General features: G+C 50.2%; 1 protein-coding gene across 3 annotated transcripts; it reads left to right on the top strand.

The window, feature by feature from the left end:
* The first annotated feature begins 1,451 nt into the window (after positions 1–1,451).
* LZTFL1 (leucine zipper transcription factor like 1) lies at positions 1,452–17,030 on the top strand. Of its 3 annotated transcripts, none has more exons than XM_006928676.4 (11): positions 1,452–1,607; positions 4,258–4,382; positions 6,870–7,064; positions 8,907–8,967; positions 10,306–10,374; positions 11,771–11,836; positions 11,923–12,000; positions 14,272–14,448; positions 15,474–15,577; positions 16,600–16,660; positions 16,760–17,030. In XM_006928676.4, the coding sequence occupies exons 1-10, from the start codon at positions 1,605–1,607 to the stop codon at positions 16,616–16,618; spliced, it is 897 nt and encodes a 298-aa protein (XP_006928738.1). In that variant the 5' UTR covers positions 1,452–1,604; the 3' UTR covers positions 16,619–16,660; positions 16,760–17,030. The 3 variants fall into 3 exon arrangements, with proteins under 3 accessions (XP_006928738.1, XP_011289403.1, XP_011289400.1); XM_011291101.4 differs by having other exon boundaries at positions 16,740–17,030; XM_011291098.4 differs by having other exon boundaries at positions 16,600–17,030.

The raw sequence follows: 17,030 nt of genomic DNA, 5'->3' as shown, positions 1-17,030 counted from the left end.
ATGATCCAATGCAGTGTTATCAACTATAGTCCCCATGTTAACGTGTTATCCATTAGATCCTCGGAACCGACTCGTTTTATAAATGAAAGTTTGTACCCTTTTGCCAGCATCTCCTTATTTTCCCCCACCTCCCAGCCCCCGCCAAGCACTTTTCTCCTCTGCTTCTAGGAGTTTGACTTTTTCTCCCCAATTCTCCATGTAAGTAATACTATGCATTATGTCTTTCTCTTGTGGTTTATTTCACTTAGCATACCTAATACCCTGTCGGTCCATCCATGTTGTCCCAAACGGCAAAATCTTGTCATTTTTTATGGTTGCATAATATTCCAGTGCGCATATGTATGTGTGTACCATATTATCTTTAGCCATGCATCTGTTGGCGGACACTGGGTTGCTTCTATATCTTGGCTATTGTAAATAATGCTGCAATAAAAACAGGAGTCCATATATCTTTTGGAATTTATGTTTTGGCTTTCTCTGGGTAATACCCAACGGTGGAATCACTGGCTCATAGGATATTTGTCTTTAATTTCTGAGTAACCCCCATACTGTTTTTCACAGGGCACCGCGTACCAATTTACGCTCCCACCAACAGTGCACGAGGGTTTCTTTTTCTCCACATCCTGGCCAACGCTTGGCATTTGTCACCGGACTAGCCACTCGGACAGATGTGAGGTGTTACCTCCCTGCGGTTTTGATTTGCATTTCCTTGATGATTTAGGACAGCGTTTCTTAAAGCGTGGTGCCCGACCACTCCTCTGTGATAAAAACTGCAGATTCCAAGCCCCCCCAGGCTAGACTTCCGGACTCCCACTTTCTGGCGGTGAGACCTGGGAAGCATTTGTTCAGCAAGCTTCCCTGGTGATTCTAGGCATAACAGTTTGAAATTTGCTGCTCTGTCATCAATCTTTTTGCGCTTATTTGTTAACGATAAAGGTGCTATTAGTTTCACCAGGACTCGGGGGGGGGGGGGGTGGGGGGATGAGCGTGGCGGGGAGACGGCCGTTCAAAGCTCTATCCTGGCACCTGGCAGCGCTGGGGCTGCCGGCCTATCCCAGCCACGCAGGCTCCCCTGGAGAGACAAGAAGTCAGTCCTGGGCGCCCACGCCAGGCCCCCTGAGACCACTGAAAGGTGGGGAGTCAGACGTCCAAGCCACCGCCCTCGGCATCACCAAGCCCGGGAAGAGCGCGCCAGCCCTTCCCTGCAACCCGAGGCTCCGTGGCCGGGGGTCTGGGAGGACCGGAGGGGTGCGCGCCAGACCTTGGGGGTCCCGACGACCTCTCCGCTCCCGTTACCATTGGCAACGGCACAGGCCGCCAGAGTCGGCGTGGCGCGAGGAGGTGGAACTTCCGGGCTCTGGAAGCCAATGCGCATGCGGCAGTCGGCGGGTCAGGCGGCACTTCCTGTCGCGTGATCTCGAGGACCAATAAAAGTGCATCACTTGGGGTCACGTGTCTCCGTTCCCATTAGCAACCGGAGGCTTCCAAACAAGCTGCCCGCCCTCCGCATCTTCTGCGGCCCAGCCACCCTCGGCGATCCCCGCGCCTGACGGGGCTCCGCCTGGCCTCTCCCGCTCCTCCGGGCTGCGACCCCCGCCGCCGCCATGGTGAGTAGCCGGCCGGGCGCCGCCGCCCCGCGCGGAGGAGACGCCGAGCCGGGGCCGAGGGAGGGCGTGGCTGCCGCCGGGCCCAGTCCGGCCCCTGGGCCTCCTGGCCGCCGAGGCTCTGTTAACCAAGGCCCAAGCCCCTTCGGCGTACTGGCCGCCTCTCTCCCCCGCGTCGGGTCAGGCCTCACCCCTACCTGGGCGGGCCCGGCCCAGTCACATCCCCAAGGTCGGGGGAGCTGCGGGGAACGGCTGCCAGCCCACGGCGCAGGGCGGGATTCTCGCTCCGGTCCTAAAAGTCCCAAGTTTTCACACGCACACCCCTTTGACGGCAGGAGCAGTTGTGTACTTTAACGAGTTGAGGAGCGAGAGCGTGATGGAATCCAGCTTTCGGATGCGAGAGCGACTTTAAGAGTCCAAGCCCTCCATTGTACAGCCGAAGGAACTGGGGTGGTGTAACTTCTTTTTGTTTTGACTTGTTCCGAAGAGGCCAGGCCTGTATGCAGAAACAGATCCATTCCTCTTTCCAGAGGATATGGCATGGCAGCCGTACTTAGAACAATGCACAGTCCTAAAGTTAGGTTCGGAAGAAAGCATGATGCCAGAGTTGGGGGGCACCATTGCCATGGGCCACTGAAATACCTCGGCAGTGAAACGAGTGTAACATTGTGTGTCAGCTGTACTCAAATTAAAAAAAAAATTTTTTTTAATGTTTTATTTATTTTTGAGAGAGTCTCTCTTGGGGGAGGGGCAGGGAGGGAGGGAGATACAGAATCTGAAGGAGGCTCCAGGCCCCGAGCTGTCAGCACAGAGCCCACCGTGGGGCGATGTCAGATGCTTGACCGACTGAGCCACGTAGGCGCCCCAAATTTAAAAAGTTTTCTAAATAAATAAATAAAAGTCCCCGGTAATTCTAAAAAAAAAAGAAGAAGAAAGGAAGGAAGGAAGGAAGGAAGGAAAGAAAGAAAGAAAGAAAGAAAGAAAGAAAGAAAGAAAGAAAGAAAGAAAGAAAGAAAGAAAGAAGAAAGAAAAAGGGGAAAAGAAAAGAAAAGTTGCTGGTGAGCTTTACAAAAGCAATTTGAGTAGGTATGGGTTTAAGGGCTAGGTGATGGCATAGCAAGGGTAGAAGGGGTGGGGGTTGCAAGGGTAGTTAAAGGGAATCTCAGGGTTGAGGGGTTTTGTGTGGTTTTGAATAAGGTTTCTATGTATAGTCTTCCCTGTAGTCTGAAGGGGGGAAGAAACCCATGGAATGTTGAGACGGGGGAATAATTGGTTAAATAAAGTCCTCCAGGAGTTTGAAAGAACCGATTAAGGCCCGATGAAGAAGTGACCTTCAAAAGGAGGAAAGCTCTTGGGGCGCCTGGGTGGCGCAGTCGGTTAAGCGTCCGACTTCAGCCAGGTCACGATCTCGCGGTCCGGGAGTTCGAGCCCCGCGTCAGGCTCTGGGCTGATGGCTCGGAGCCTGGAGCCTGTTTCCGATTCTGTGTCTCCCTCTCTTTCTGTCCCTCCCCCGTTCATGCTCTGTCTCTCTCTGTCCCAAAAATAAATAAACGTTGAAAAAAAAATTAAAAAAAAAAAAAAAAAGGAGGAAAGCTCTTTAAGTTCATTTGTTGCCGCCTGTCTGTTGCTTGTGAGGCCCCGTGCTTAGTACCGGGGATGGCGGTACCTTAGGGAACCAGGTGGGCAAGGTCCTGACCTTCAGAGACCCTCGTCCTAAGAAAGTTGAGACTGCAGAGGGGAGCCGTGTGGATGCAGAAAAGCCACCGTGAGGGACTGGGGGCTGAAGGAGATCATGCCCGATGGCCTTGGTGTTTGCTTCCAACACTGTGGAGAGGGTGACAAGTCTGAGACAGAGGCTCGGAGGTTAGACCTTAGTCTCCCACAGGAAGGCCATGGTAGATGATTGTTCTTAAAATAAAGATCGTTCCTGACTCATAGAGTCCCTACATTAGATATTCAATTGTGTAGTATCCTTTTCTTTTCAGCGTGGCTATAAACTGAAAAAGCAAAAACAAAAACAAAAAACTTCACTAATTTCTAGCTCATAGTTGTCCAGCTCTCAGCTGGTTTAAAATAAAGACCACTTCATGACTATTTCAAAAACCCAGTACATTTCTTAAAGCTGCATTAGCCAGGGTAAGGTTAAGTTGCTGTCATATATATCAAAACAAACAAACAAACAAAAAAACAGTGGCTTCAAGAATACCTAAGTGTGTTTCTCACTTAGCAGCCGTTTACCTGCTCATCTAGGTCTGTAGGTCAGTGCTGCTCCACAACATCGGGTCGGGATAAGGGTCCCTTTCATCGCGCTGTCCACCCAACCCCCAGAGCAATGTCTGTGAGGTTCAGCTGAGCCACCCCCCCCCCCCCCCCCACCGCTCCAGGTCTCAGGGAAATAGGTGCGGCAAAGACCCGACCCTGTCGGAAGGCCCATGCTCTGGAGTAGGCTTCACCTCTTCCGCTCACATCCAGTACTGAGCAGCAATCGAGTGGCTGCAGGAAGGGCTGGGAAGCGTCCTCCAGTTGGGCAGCCATTTCCCCGGGAGGAAGGGAAGAATGGAATTTGGTGGACATGTACCGGTCCCTTCTGTATCTTCATCGTTGGTTCCTTCCTCACACCGCCAAGACTAACATCTGCTTTTCTCTCTTTTAGGCAGAGTTGGGCCTAAATGAACACCATCAAAACGAAGTTATTAACTACATGCGTTTTGCTCGTTCCAGAAGAGGCTTGAGACTCAAAACTGTCGATTCCTGCTTCCAAGACCTCAAGGAGAGCAGGTATCAGAGGACTCAAAGGGAACCCCAGGGGAAACCCGGATCCTCTCCGGTAGCCGGTGTGGGGATATGGCTGCGGAGGCCATACGAACCTTTGCCGGGTTATCATGATCGGGTCCCCCCTGAGAGTGACTCCACCAAGCCCCGTGCATAGGTGAAATTCGGGAAACCGGGTTGTGGTGGGAGCAATCTGTTACCAAACGTACACATAGGATAATGATGAGATTGCAAAGGTTCGAAAGGGCCGTCAGGAAATGGCGAAGTGCTTGTAGGTTAATGATTGCCTTGCTGTATTAAAGATCCCAGAACTTGGATTACCTGAGCTATTAATGAAAGGATTCGAGCCATAAGGCGTGGCAGTTAGCAAGAAGACACCTACCCCGTTGATACTGAAGAACTGGGAGGGGGGAAAACAGCAGGAAACCACAGAAAGCTTGCGCTGGTACCGACACTGTTCGTGGGTATACGGCAAGAGATGATCATTCGTTTGGTTGAGCCTGTCGTGGGATGTAATTAAAGTCCGTGGAAAATTCATGTTTGATCTGGAGAAACATAGGGAAACCAATGAAAGGAAAGGACTAAGTAGTAAAGAGACCCCAGATTACTCGGGGATCAGACTTTGGCACGGTTAAATGTCAGATGAGGTGGAAATGAGAAAGGCCTCCGCGTCAGCGACACGTGTCGCAAAGCCACGCGCGGCACACGATAGGGGACGCCACCAGCTGTAGACCGTTACGTGTTCGACCCACCGATGTAACCTGGTCAGCTGGTCTCCTGACCCCCAGCAGATGAAAGCAACAATTGCACTGGCCCGGCTGTGAGCCACGGAAGATACTTCATCACTCACTTTATACAGCGAGTGCCTTAATTGCTGTTCATAACCATGAACTTGGGTTGCCAAAAAAAAGTGGAAGCAGATTTGGTTTGTTCTACTAAAGAATAGAGGAAGATGGTTGATGTATTGAATAAGGGTGTTCCCCAAAAATAGTTGAAGTTGTGGTTTTTTTAGACTGGCTCATTCTGGCTAAATGAAACATTGAAGAATGGTAACAAATACTACTAACTTGAGTATAACTCTGGTCAAACTGGTGGGCTCCTTAATTTTGTCCTTTTGGAAGTGAGGAGTGATGGGGCCATCACTCCTGTCCCCTGAGCGGCTGAGGGTTGGGGCCAGGAGGGGAGAGACGGTCTTACTGTCAAACTGTCCTTTAAATTAGGAGCTTTTTCGGGATTCGGCTGTTGGGCATGTTGCTGAGACTCCCGGAAATGATTGCGGGCTTGAGTCACCCCCACCGTGGGACCAGGGCCGTGTCACCCCTGCCCTCTGAGCCTGCATCCCCCGCCCCCATCTGGAACGCCAGGGGGTTGAAGAAAATGGCTCTGAGGTCCCTCCCAACCCAAACCTTCCCCGTGGGAGAGTGGGTTTTAATTCTGTTGTTGATGATGACTTCCTTTTTAGGGAATGGTCAGTGCTCAGAGGAGCTGCACCTAAGATAAGTTAGTTGTTTTTTGTAGTTTTTTTCATTTGGGACTCAAGAATGCCAAGAGAAAGGGGTGCCTGGGTGGCTCAGTCAGCTAAGCGTCCAACTCTCGGCTTCGGCTCAGGTCACGATCTCGAGGTCTCGTGAGTTGAAGCCCTGTGTCGGAGGCTGCGTTGACAGTGCGGAGCCTGCTTGGGATTCTCTCTGCCTCTCTCTCTGCCCCTCCCCTGCTCACACTGTCCCCGCCTCTCACAAAATAAATAAATAAACTTAAAAAAAAAAGGAATGCCAAGCGAAGCAGCACATAACTATTTTCTTATAATCATTTGCTACCATTGGAGTAGTTCATACAATTATTGAAATGCTAGACGAAAGGAAAGGAAAGGAAAAACACTACCTTCTAGGGGACTCTTGAAACTGCTAACTGTGAGAAGACTGATTTTAGCGGAGATTAAAATAAAAAAATGTTTCAACCGAGAACGTAAAGAAAAAAGTAAACGTTTGGGGGAATGTTTCTGAGCACCTACTTTGTATTAGAGGGCACGTACACCCGCAATTGGGTCGTTCGGACGGACACCAAAAGTGAACTGAGCTTCGGGTACCTTCAGTACGGTTTATTCATAAAGAAGATCGTTCCCTGGGGCGCCTGGGTGGCGCAGTCGGTTAAGCGTCCGACTTCAGCCAGGTCACGATCTCGCGGTCTGTGAGTTCGAGCCCCGCGTCAGGCTCTGGGCTGATGGCTCAGAGCCTGGAGCCTGCTTCGGATTCTGTGTCTCCTTCTCTCTCTGCCCCTCCCCCATTCATGCTCTGTCTCTCTCTGTCTCAAAAATAAATAAATGTTAAAAAAAAAAAAAAATTAAAAAAAAAAAGAAGATCGTTCCCGAAGAGATTTTCCCAATAACCCCGTCACCCCCTCGGTTGACCCGAACATGGGTCTCTTAGTCTTGTTTTGTTTTGTAAACGGTTTGGGTCGTTCATCCGGAAGTCTGGGACTGTGGTTGTTCCGCAGGCTAGTGGAGGAGACCTTCACCGTGGACGAGGTGTCCGAGGTCCTGAGCGGGCTGCAGGCCGTGGTCTACAGCGAGGTGGAGTCTGAGCTCATCAACACGGCGCACACCAACGTGTTACTCCTGCGGCAGCTCTTCTCCCAAGCCGAGAAGTGGTACCTCAAACTGCAGACGGACATCTCGGAACTTGAAAACAGGTGACACGTTCGGCCCTGCGGCTAGGGCGGTAGAGGCCCCAGCACGGTCTCAGAAGTTAGCGAACGTCTGCGCCGCTTCTGCTCTCAGGGCCGGGGCCTGAGGGAGCGTGGGGTGGGCAGCAGGACGGCCTCTGGGTACCCACCGAGTGATCTCTTAGGTGCCGCTCGGTGTCCCCTTCAGGATTCTGTTTCTCCGAATCCCGGGTGTTCTAGAGGCGTTTGAGATTCATGGAATGGCTTTTCGGGCCGTTCCTAACGATCCCTGCCCATTTCTTTGTTGGTCGCATTGTATTATAATGAGTCTTTAGACATAATAGGTCGATGAGGGGATGAAGATTATGAAACAACTGAAAGATGCATTCGAATACCGTCAGTTCAGTCCGGGAGGATTGCAGTTTTTTTCTATAATTACGTTTTAAGTTATACACTTACTTTAAAATAGGAAATGTGAACAAAAAACAAAACTGTTTTGTAATCTCGAAGGTATCAAAGAGCTCATTCATTTAAACAAGGTAAAATGAGGGGTGCCTGGGTGGCTCAGTCGGTCAAGCATCCGACTCTTGTTTTCAGCTCAGTCATGATCTCACAGTTCATGGGTTCGAGCCCCACGTCAGGCTCTGCACTGACAAGAATCTGCTTGGGATTCTCTGTCTCTCTCTGTCTCTTTGTCTCTCTCTCTCTCTCTCTCTCTCTCTCTCTCTGTCGTGTGTCTCTCTCTCCCTCTCTGCTCCTACCCACCTCCCCACTCGCACATGTACACCCTCATTCTCTTTCTCTCTTAAAATAAATAAACATGAACAACAACAAATAAAGCAGGGGTGCCTGGGTGGCTCAGTCGGTTAAGCATCCGACTTCTGCTCAGGTCATGATCTCATGGTTCGTGGGTTCAAGCCCGCGTCGGGCGCTGTGCTGACAGCTCGGAGCCTGGAGCCTGCTTCGGATTCTGTGTCTCCCTCTCTTTCTGCCCCTTCCTCTCTTGCTCTGTCTCTGTCTCTCAAAAATGAATAAACGTGAAAAAAAATTCAAAACTAGAAAAAAAAAAAAAAGTAAAATGAAATTCAAACTTAGTCTAAGAGAAGCCGGGCCAGAAATGAGGAAAGACTGACCGCCCCCAGGCACGGCGGCAGAGATTGGTGAACCACCCTGGGATGGCCTTCCTGAACCGGGGAGGAAAACCGGTTCAGTCCACTGGCTGCCAGGGAGAGCTGCCGAGAAAACTTGGAGAAAGTGCCACAGTAAGCTTGGGAGAGTGGTTACCACGTCCCCTCCCAGGCGCCCGCGTGGGCCACCCCCGGGATCCAGACTGGGACCACACCGGGGCAGGGAAAGGGAGCAGTCAGGTGGTTGGTTCATCCCCGAACCAGCTTTCTTCCTCAGAGGTACAGCATATTCCTTCCCAGTAGGGGTGATACTCTTTTTTTCAGTAGGTATCACGAACTAATCCCATGTCTCCGAGGCTACTTACTCTCTGAGAGCCAGTCTGCGTTTCTTGAACATTCACTAGCTAACGATCGATGTAAATCATGTCTGAGAGCAGTCTCCCTCTAACACCTCAGAAATACGGAATTGAGGACAAGTTGTGCCAGATTTGAACTAACACTGTAGTTTCGTTCTGGCGATTAGAGCATATGCTCAGTAGGCGCACGATCCTAGGTGCCGTGGAATATTCAAATCCGGTCCCTGGGTTGGGCTCTGGGCCATGGGTAACTAGGAATCATTTTCGACAGGGTGCTCTGTTCTCTCCGGCGTGTTGTGGGAGATCGGTGCCAGTGACTTTGTTCTTCTGTGTCTGGGATGCAAATCTATTCTAAATGGATTTTTTTTCACGTTTGTATCTTCCAGAGAATTATTAGAACAAGTTGCAGAATTCGAAAAAGCAGAATTTACGTCTTCGAATAAAAAGGTAATTTGGCGTCGTCCTAAGCCCACGCCCTAGTGGCCGGCGTTTAGTATCCTCGAGGTACTCAGAGCGGTTCAGAGGTGCAAGTGCAAACCCTCAAGGGAACGCGTTTAATTCAAGAGCAGAATTCAAACATTCCTGTTTTCAGGCAAAAGAAGGAGAGCTTTGGAAAAAGTAACTGTGAGCACTTGCTTCTGTCTCCCCCCCCCACACACACACTCACACACACACATTCACACACTCACACGTGGAATCCCTGCCGTCCACCCGCTCCCTGCCATATAAGCTCTTCGCCCAGATGGTGCAGAGCACGGGCATGCGTCCCGGCTCTGGCTCTCTCGCCGAGTGACCTTGAGCGGGTGGCCTGAGGCAGCCGGGCCCTGTTGTGCTCCTCTGTCCAGTGGAGACGACCCTAGTAGTGACCAGTGACCTACTTCTCTTTTCACTCATTCTCGGTATTTGCCACGAGCCCTTAACCAGCCGCACCCCGAACGCTCCCTGGCGCCTGATAGAAGGATACTGCCGAGCTGAATCCACGGACATACGCCATACCCTTCCTTACAAAACAATTTGCCACTTACTCCCCTGGAGCGCATTTCCAGGTCAGAAGGCATGGATTCACTTGTTAATGCGCATCGCCAAACTGCCAGGGAACTTGGGCCAAGTTCTCCTTCGCCTGTGGGGTAGCTGCACTCGTGCACTTTTCCCAGACCCGGGCTCCTGCGCACATCTGTTTCAACTCCCTGAAACAGGTGAAAATTCCTGTCCGCAGAGGCTGGGACCTCTATCCGCTCTGGCTTCGAGCACCTTCCCTTCTTCCTTTCTTCCCGCCTTTCCCTTCCGTCTGTAGCTCTTTAAAGGATTTGGGGAGGGTGGGTTTCATGTGCATTTCTGATGTTTGGGCGCTGTGGGCCAGGCACTGTCGTAGTCTCGGGATGTAGCAGAGAACCAAACCAACAGCAACCCCCACCCACCCCGTGGAGCCGACATCCAGTGGATACGTTTACACGGTGTTTTCCACTTAGAAAGTGCAAATGTCGAGGGGCACCTGGGTGGCTCAGTCAGTTGAGCGTCCGACTTTGGCTCAGGTCATGGTCTCGTGGTACATGAGTTTGAGCCCCACCTCAGGCTCGGTGTTGATGCTGTGGAGCCTGCTTGGGATCCTCTCCCTCTCTCTCTCTCTCTCTCTCTCTCTCTCTCTCTGCCCCTCCCACTCTCTCTCTCAAAAATAAATAAATAAACTTAAAAATTTTTTTAAAAAGAAAGAAAGTGCAAATGTTGAGTGATTACATGTGATTTCTTCTGTGGTGATTTTGGTTTGGTTTCTTTCTTTTGTGTCAGCCCATCCTAGACACCCTGAAGCCAAAGCTTGCTCCACTAAATGAGGGCGGAACAGAACTCCTGAACAAGGTAACGCTGCCCTCGCTTGGAGAAAGGCAAACCCTCTCATTCGGTGCCTGCACAACTGTAAGGGGGAGACCCTGAGGGAGGGGGGTTTGACTGGGGCTCGGGTCCATGGAGGATAATCAGTCCGCTGTAGTCACTTTATTTTGTGGTTCCAGTGGGCCAGGAGAGGGCACTCACCTTCCAGAAAGTCTGAAGCAGCTCTTAATTGTGTCTTTTGATGGCGAAGCGAAGGGCATGGCGTTTTGGACAGTGTTTATTGACAGACATTTGAAGTTTACAGTCTGCAATAACAACGGTGGGATTTTTTTATTAGGAAGGTTAATAAAAATTAATTACTAATCTACGAACAATTTTCATGGCTCCTGTGTTCCCAACATTATGCTGGATGCTGTTAGATAAAAAGCAGTGTAGTCCCTAGTCTCCCTCCAAAACCTTGTGGTCTCATTGAGAAGGGAGAATTAACAGTCTAGAAACAGATAGGAGCATGCTAACGTCTGTGCCTCAGGGTGGCAGAGAAGGCAGTTCCGGATCCAAGTGGTTGAGGACAGATTTGGGGGAAGGTGGTTCCTGAGCTGGGCTGAAGGTTAAAGGCAGATTAAATTGTCTGTAGGAAGAAAAGGGGGCGTGGGCAGCAGTGAGGGCCGGAAGGGGAGCCGGCGTGATTAGGCACGGAGTGCGGTGCTCTCGGGCCCGATGCGTGTGTTGAGCGTAGGGACTGGCCTCCCTGCCGACCCTCGGGTGGAGCTGCTTGGAGCCAAGGCCTCTGGCCAAGTTCAGTCAGAAGCGCCTAGCGGCTTGGGTGTAGAGCGTTGCACTGATAAAGACTGTGTTTTTAGGGGGTGTCTGGGGGGGGGGGGCTCAGTCGGTTAAGCGTCCGACTCTTGATTTCGGCTCAGGTCATGATCTTACCGTTTGTGAGATTGACCCCGCATCAGGCTCTCTGCTGACAGTGTGGAGCCTGCTTGGGATTCTCTCTCCCTCTCTCTCTGCTCCTCCCCTCCCTCTCTCTCTCAAAATAAATAAAATTTTAAAACTTTAAAAGAAAAAAAAAAGGCTGTGTTTCTAGGATAAGTGCAGGTGTTGGCCGTGAAAAGCCCCAAGAGTTGCAGGATCAGCTAGGTGAGAGATGGCAGGAGAGGGAGACTTTGGAAGAAGGCTGAGAACGGAGGCCTGAAGGGAGCCTGAGAGACTGTGAAAGAGGCTTAGAGACCGCAAGTGACACACAGCTGTGGAGGCCAATGGGTTGGGTGGGACTGGATGTCACCAGGAACCAGGGCACGCAGATGTTTGAGCTGACAAATAATTAAATTTAGTTTTGAAATTGAACTTTGAAGCGAAACAACTTCAAGTATTGAAAAGACCGTAGCTAAAATAATAAACCTTGAATTTACTCACAAAGGAAATTGAACGACTTCAAGAAGAGAATGAGAAATTGAAGTCGAGGCTGAAGACCATTGAAATACAGGTAACCGAGAAATACTTCACCAAAATTCTTGAAAGAGCTGCTTACAGAATAAATACTGAGGGTGTTTTGTTTAAATCTGATTACAGGCAACACAGGCATTAGATGAGAAGTCAAAACTGGAAAAAGCACTGCAGGACTTACAGCTTGACCAAGGAAATCAAAAGGTGAAAGACGTTTGAAACGCAGTCGATGACACCGTAATGATCTTGTGACAGTTGGTAACCACGCTTATCACGAGGATCACTTTGAGCGGTACAGAAATCTCGGATCAATACGATGTCTGCCTGAGGCTGATAGGATATTACACGTCAGTTACCCTTCCATTTTTTGAAGAGGCGGAATAAGTTTAGCTATCTTTGTCGTGGTTTTCTAGTAGAATAAATAGACTAAAAGTACAACCTTAACGCGAAGCCTTAGTTACTGTTCGTTCTCCCCTCCTCTGCCACTCCCTGAGAGGGATGCCACCACGGTCCTGCAGGGGGACATCCCTGTCCAGGGAAGGCCGGGAGAGGGCCGAAGGGACAGGCCCGCCGCTCACCCGGCTCACAGTCCCCAGAGCCCGCCAGCATACAAGATATTCTCAAGTTTTTGGGGTTTTTTTTAGCTCTTCTCCCTTTTACCTTGACCTTCCAACTACAATGGGGGGAAAGGAAATGACAAAAGGAGGGGTTTTTAGTTCACTGGATTGGTATTTGGCGTTATTATATAGAACTTCTGATTAAGTCGGCCTTTGGCGAGTGTGACAGAATAGGGTGAATTTACTCGGTCTGCGTCTTCAAACCCGCCTCCGTCTGGTGGCACTCGTGTAACGCACCCAAATCCGGTGGTGGCTCTCCAGGCCCGTCCGAGGGGCGTGACCGAGGATGGCTCTGCCCGCGGGAGGTTCTCGCGTGCACAGGTGGCCTTGCCGTGGACGCTAGACGCTGCCACAGACTTCCGGTCAGCGGGGCCGCTGGAGGGAGTTTTCAGCGTAGCCCCGGCTTTTCCAGTGGTTGTACCGTCATTGCTGATGTCCGCCAAACAGTCCCCGACTTGCTTCATTGCACTTCTATGGTTTCCTTATGGAAAACTTCGAACTCATACAGAAGTAGAGGGTACGGTGTCATGCACCCCGGTGCCCGTCACTCGGCTTCCCGGTCCCCTGGGGTTGGCCAGGCTGCCTTCCCGCTTCCTCCCCGTCGCCCCTCCCTTCACGTTTCTTTGAGGCAAATCTCAGCCATGACGTCATTTCATCTGGAGACGTCTTTAAAATAGGATAATTCTGGGGCACCTGGGTGGCAGTCGGTTAAGCATCCGATTTCGGCTCAGGTCAAGATCTCATGATTCATGAGTTCGAGCCCCTGGTGGGGCTGTGTGCTGACAGCTCGGAGCCTGGAGCCTGCTTCGGATTCTGTGTCTCTGCCCCTCCCCGCCCCTCGTGCTCTGTCTCTCTCAAAAATAAACACTTACAAAATGATAAAAAAAATAATAAGTAAAAATAAAATAGGATAATTCTTAGATGGCTACAAAAATAACAAAGGAGAGATCTATGATTTTCAATCCTGTATCAAGGACTGTAGATTTAGAAAACAGAGCTAAACACTCCAGAGCAGCTTCATAATTTCTCAAAACAATTGCAAACATTTTTGGATGAAGAATTTCTCTTAAAATTACTTTTAAGATCTGGGCAAAAGAAAATATGTGCACGCTTTCACTAGCTGTGCAGAAATAAAACCTTCGTAAGGACCAGACTTCAAACGTGAGTGAGGAGTTTGTCGTTGGTAGTTCTGTTCCGTCTTCGTATTTAGCAATTATCGACCATTTTCCTGGCCTAGTAATACAGCTTTTTCCGTTATAAGTTTATCCAGTCAAAAACAAGATCCATATTGCTTTAAAAAACAAAAACTTAAGATCTTCTAAATTTAGCAAACCATATAACCAGTAAGCATTAATTAAGCTCTCATGATATTTTAATGTAAATAATGACTAAGACCTACGTCTATTAAATTTTTGATAGAAAGTTTTCGTATTAAGTTGATTATTTTACCATCTGTGTTACTCAACATTTCTTCAGGATGTTTTCTAAGTTGACTGTTCAAAACGGAAACCCGTCCGCCCTCCCTACCCCGGGGCGCACACAACCTTGTCAGATTTGAGATCTCACCTCTCTCCTGTCCCTCTGTGGAGTTCCAGCAACGCATACATGACAATTCGCGCATTTGGAGATCGGCGGCCACTGAGCGTCTGCCGTGTGCAGGACAGCGTGCTCTAGGGCCGAGGGTGACTGGGCGCGCCGGCGACCCTCAGGGATCTGGAGCTTACCCAGGCCGGCCGGGGAGGCCGACGTGCATGCCCAAAACATTTGCTCTCATGTCACGAGGTTGAATGACTGTCGTAGAACAGTTGCCGGTTCGGATGTCAGCGTGAAATTATGTCAGTGCATGTGTTTTCCGTAGGATTTTATAAAGGCCCAAGACTTGAACGACCTGGAAAACACAGTTGCTGCTTTAAAGAGTGAGTTTCAGAAGACACTTAACGACAAGACAGAAAACCAAAAGTCCCTGGAGGAGAATCTCGCAACAGCCAAGCACGACCTACTCAGGGTCCAGGAGCAGCTGAGCATGGCTGAAAAGGTCAGACTTGTCCGCGTGTGTCTGCCCACGTGGGGAGGAGGGGGAGCTGAGGGAGATGCTGGAGGACAGCTGCGGATTTACCTTGTTTTTTCTCAAGGTGTCAGCCAGTGCGTGTTAGAGATCAATCATTTCTGGGCATTGAGAGAGCCTTCTGTCTTTGGCACTAAACTATCTGTGGAAATAAAAAAATCTCCACTCCTTCCTCTGGTTTGGTAAAATACTCCTGCACGGACGGCTTACGTGTGCTGCCCTGTGCCCTGCGATGCCCATCCCCGCGTTGCCTGGCAGAGGGATAGGTGACTTCTCTTTAAAGGATTCTATGCCTCGGGGCACCTGGGGGCTCAGTTGGTGAAGCGTCTGACTCTCGGATTCGGCTCAGGTCACGATCTCACGGTTTGTGAGTTCGAGCCCCGCATCAGGCTCCGTGCTGACAGTGCAGAGCCTGCTTGGGATTCTCTCTCTCCTCTCTGCCCCTCCCTTGCTCGCTCTGTCTCTCTCTCTCTCTCTCTCTCCCTCTCTCTCCAAAAACAAACAAACAAACAAACTTTAAAGGATACTATGCCTTGCTCTTAACTTATATGAAATGCGTAGAAAACTGTGTTCTTCAGTTTAGGGATGAGACTCTTAAGCATACAGGGGCTAAAATGTAACTGAGTGAAAAATCTTCCTCCCAGGATACTGACACTACTTGGGGGTTTGGGGAAAAGCTCATGCTTATTTCACCTGAGAATGAGTTTACTGTCTCAAACAGACGTCCCACGTCTAGGGCACAGTGCGCTTCAGTCCTGCGCTAACATTGTACACGGTTACGGGTTGACAGTGTTGCTCTTTGACTTCTCATTTGACGGAATGTATTTTTAAGTTCGAACAATCTTAATGTTACGTAAGGAAATTTTAAAAAGAAATTAGAAAATAACATAAGCAGAATATTAGTAAAAATAAAGCCAAAATATACGTTTTTATCAGGTGGTTCTTTCTCTCCTTCGCCGGTTCTCAGTAACGGGCTGACCTTTTTCACCGCACAGGAATTAGACAAGAAATTCCAACAGACAGCAGCTTATCGAAACATGAAAGAGATTCTCACCAGGAAGAATGACCAAATCAAAGACCTGAGGAGAAGACTGGCCAAGTAAGCCTTGCTGATCCCGCGCGGCTCTCGGGTTTGCATCACTGCCGGGTTGGTGTTTGTTCTCCGTGAAATCTCCGCCCGTGTCCGGAGAGGTCAGGCCAGTGGGTAGTTAGCTGCTCTATCATTTAGTCCAGAAGCCTGAGTCTGAGGAAAGCGTTGTCCGTACTGCCCGCCAGGGCTGGAACTTCAGACACACGGCTGCGATAGGCCGCTCTTGGCAACGGTCATTTAAGCAGGATATCAGAAAGGAAACCCAGCCAGCTTACGGGCGGCCTTGGCGTTTCTCCTCAGGAGTGTTCTCACAGGAGCCTAAGACCCGGCCACGCTGTGCCCTCCGTGACAGTTGAGGTGCCAGAGAACGCGGTCCCTGCAGATGGGCGCCGTAGCCGGCGTGGCCTAGGAGTTCATGTTCCGCGCGACACCCAGGGAGGGCCGTGTCCGGTTCCGGGAGCTCACCACGTGGGGGGACGCCTGCAGCCGTGGCCCCCGCCACGCGGTCACGGCGCACCCACAGCCGTCCCGGTCCGGACGTGGTCTGCTCTTCAGGCTCATCTCTGTCCTCAGCGGGTTCACCCGGAAACTCAGCTGACATGTTACCTGGATTCCAGGGGGACAGAGCTGGGAAGTAAATCCAAGATCTAGTTCTTTAGAGAAGGGGGTTGGTTAACCTTCTCGCGTGGTCGCATCAGCACCCTGCGTCCATCTGACGGTTCGGGTGGTTACTGAGTTTCTGCTGTGCTAAGCTGCCGTGGGTCTAAGCGCCAGCTGTAGAGACTTAGAGTCCAGAAGCGTCTTCACGCTCGGTTGCCCCTTTCTCCCACCTGCTGCCAGAGCCGCCTCCGCGTCACCGTCACACTGCCTTGACCGGGCCCGGCTCCCACCGGGGCAGTGACTTCGAGTGAAAAACGCAACGTTGCTGGTTTGGTCACCAGAGACGTTTCGCGTAAACTCATTTGGTAACGACAACGACAAAAAGTATCATGACGTTATGGTCTTCCCTGAATTTTCTTATCTCTTTCCAGATACGAACCCGAAGATTAAAACCCAAAGAAGATTTCTTCTGGAAGCTGCCACAGCATAAAAGTACAAGCTGTTTCTCACCTCAGACACGTATTTTGAAGCACTTTGTTATATTCCCTCTCTTTATTTTTCTAATATATAGACTTTGCTTCTACTATTTAGAACTAGACTCCCTATCGCAGCTACCTGATTGAGCAGAGGGGAGCCTGCTGCCTGATCCCAGCCGGCCGGCCCAGACCCCTCTGCGAGCATTCCAGGGCCTCCGTTCCGATGCAGTGAGAACTCTTTGTGGTAAAGAAGAGATTTTAGAGCGGGAAGAAGAGTCTTCTCCTTCCGCACTAGCACAAAGCATATACCATTTCAGTAAATGTTAAAAATAAAAACAGTTATTAAAGATAGTTACTACAAATAAACCTTATTTTTCAAAATCTAA

The sequence above is a fragment of the Felis catus genome, chromosome A2, assembly GCF_018350175.1.
Source record: "Felis catus isolate Fca126 chromosome A2, F.catus_Fca126_mat1.0, whole genome shotgun sequence".
Lineage (NCBI taxonomy): Eukaryota > Metazoa > Chordata > Mammalia > Carnivora > Felidae > Felis > Felis catus.
Note: the sequence above shows the minus strand (reverse complement) of the source record. Positions and strands in the feature narration are given on the sequence as shown.

Bases quoted from the DNA above. Each gene is read 5' to 3' on its own strand.
- LZTFL1 (XM_006928676.4), top strand. The intron at 4,383-6,869 runs GTATCAGAGGAC...GTTGTTCCGCAG, and splicing joins CAAGACCTCAAGGAGAGCAG to GCTAGTGGAGGAGACCTTCA. The intron at 14,449-15,473 runs GTCAGACTTGTC...TTCACCGCACAG, and splicing joins AGCTGAGCATGGCTGAAAAG to GAATTAGACAAGAAATTCCA.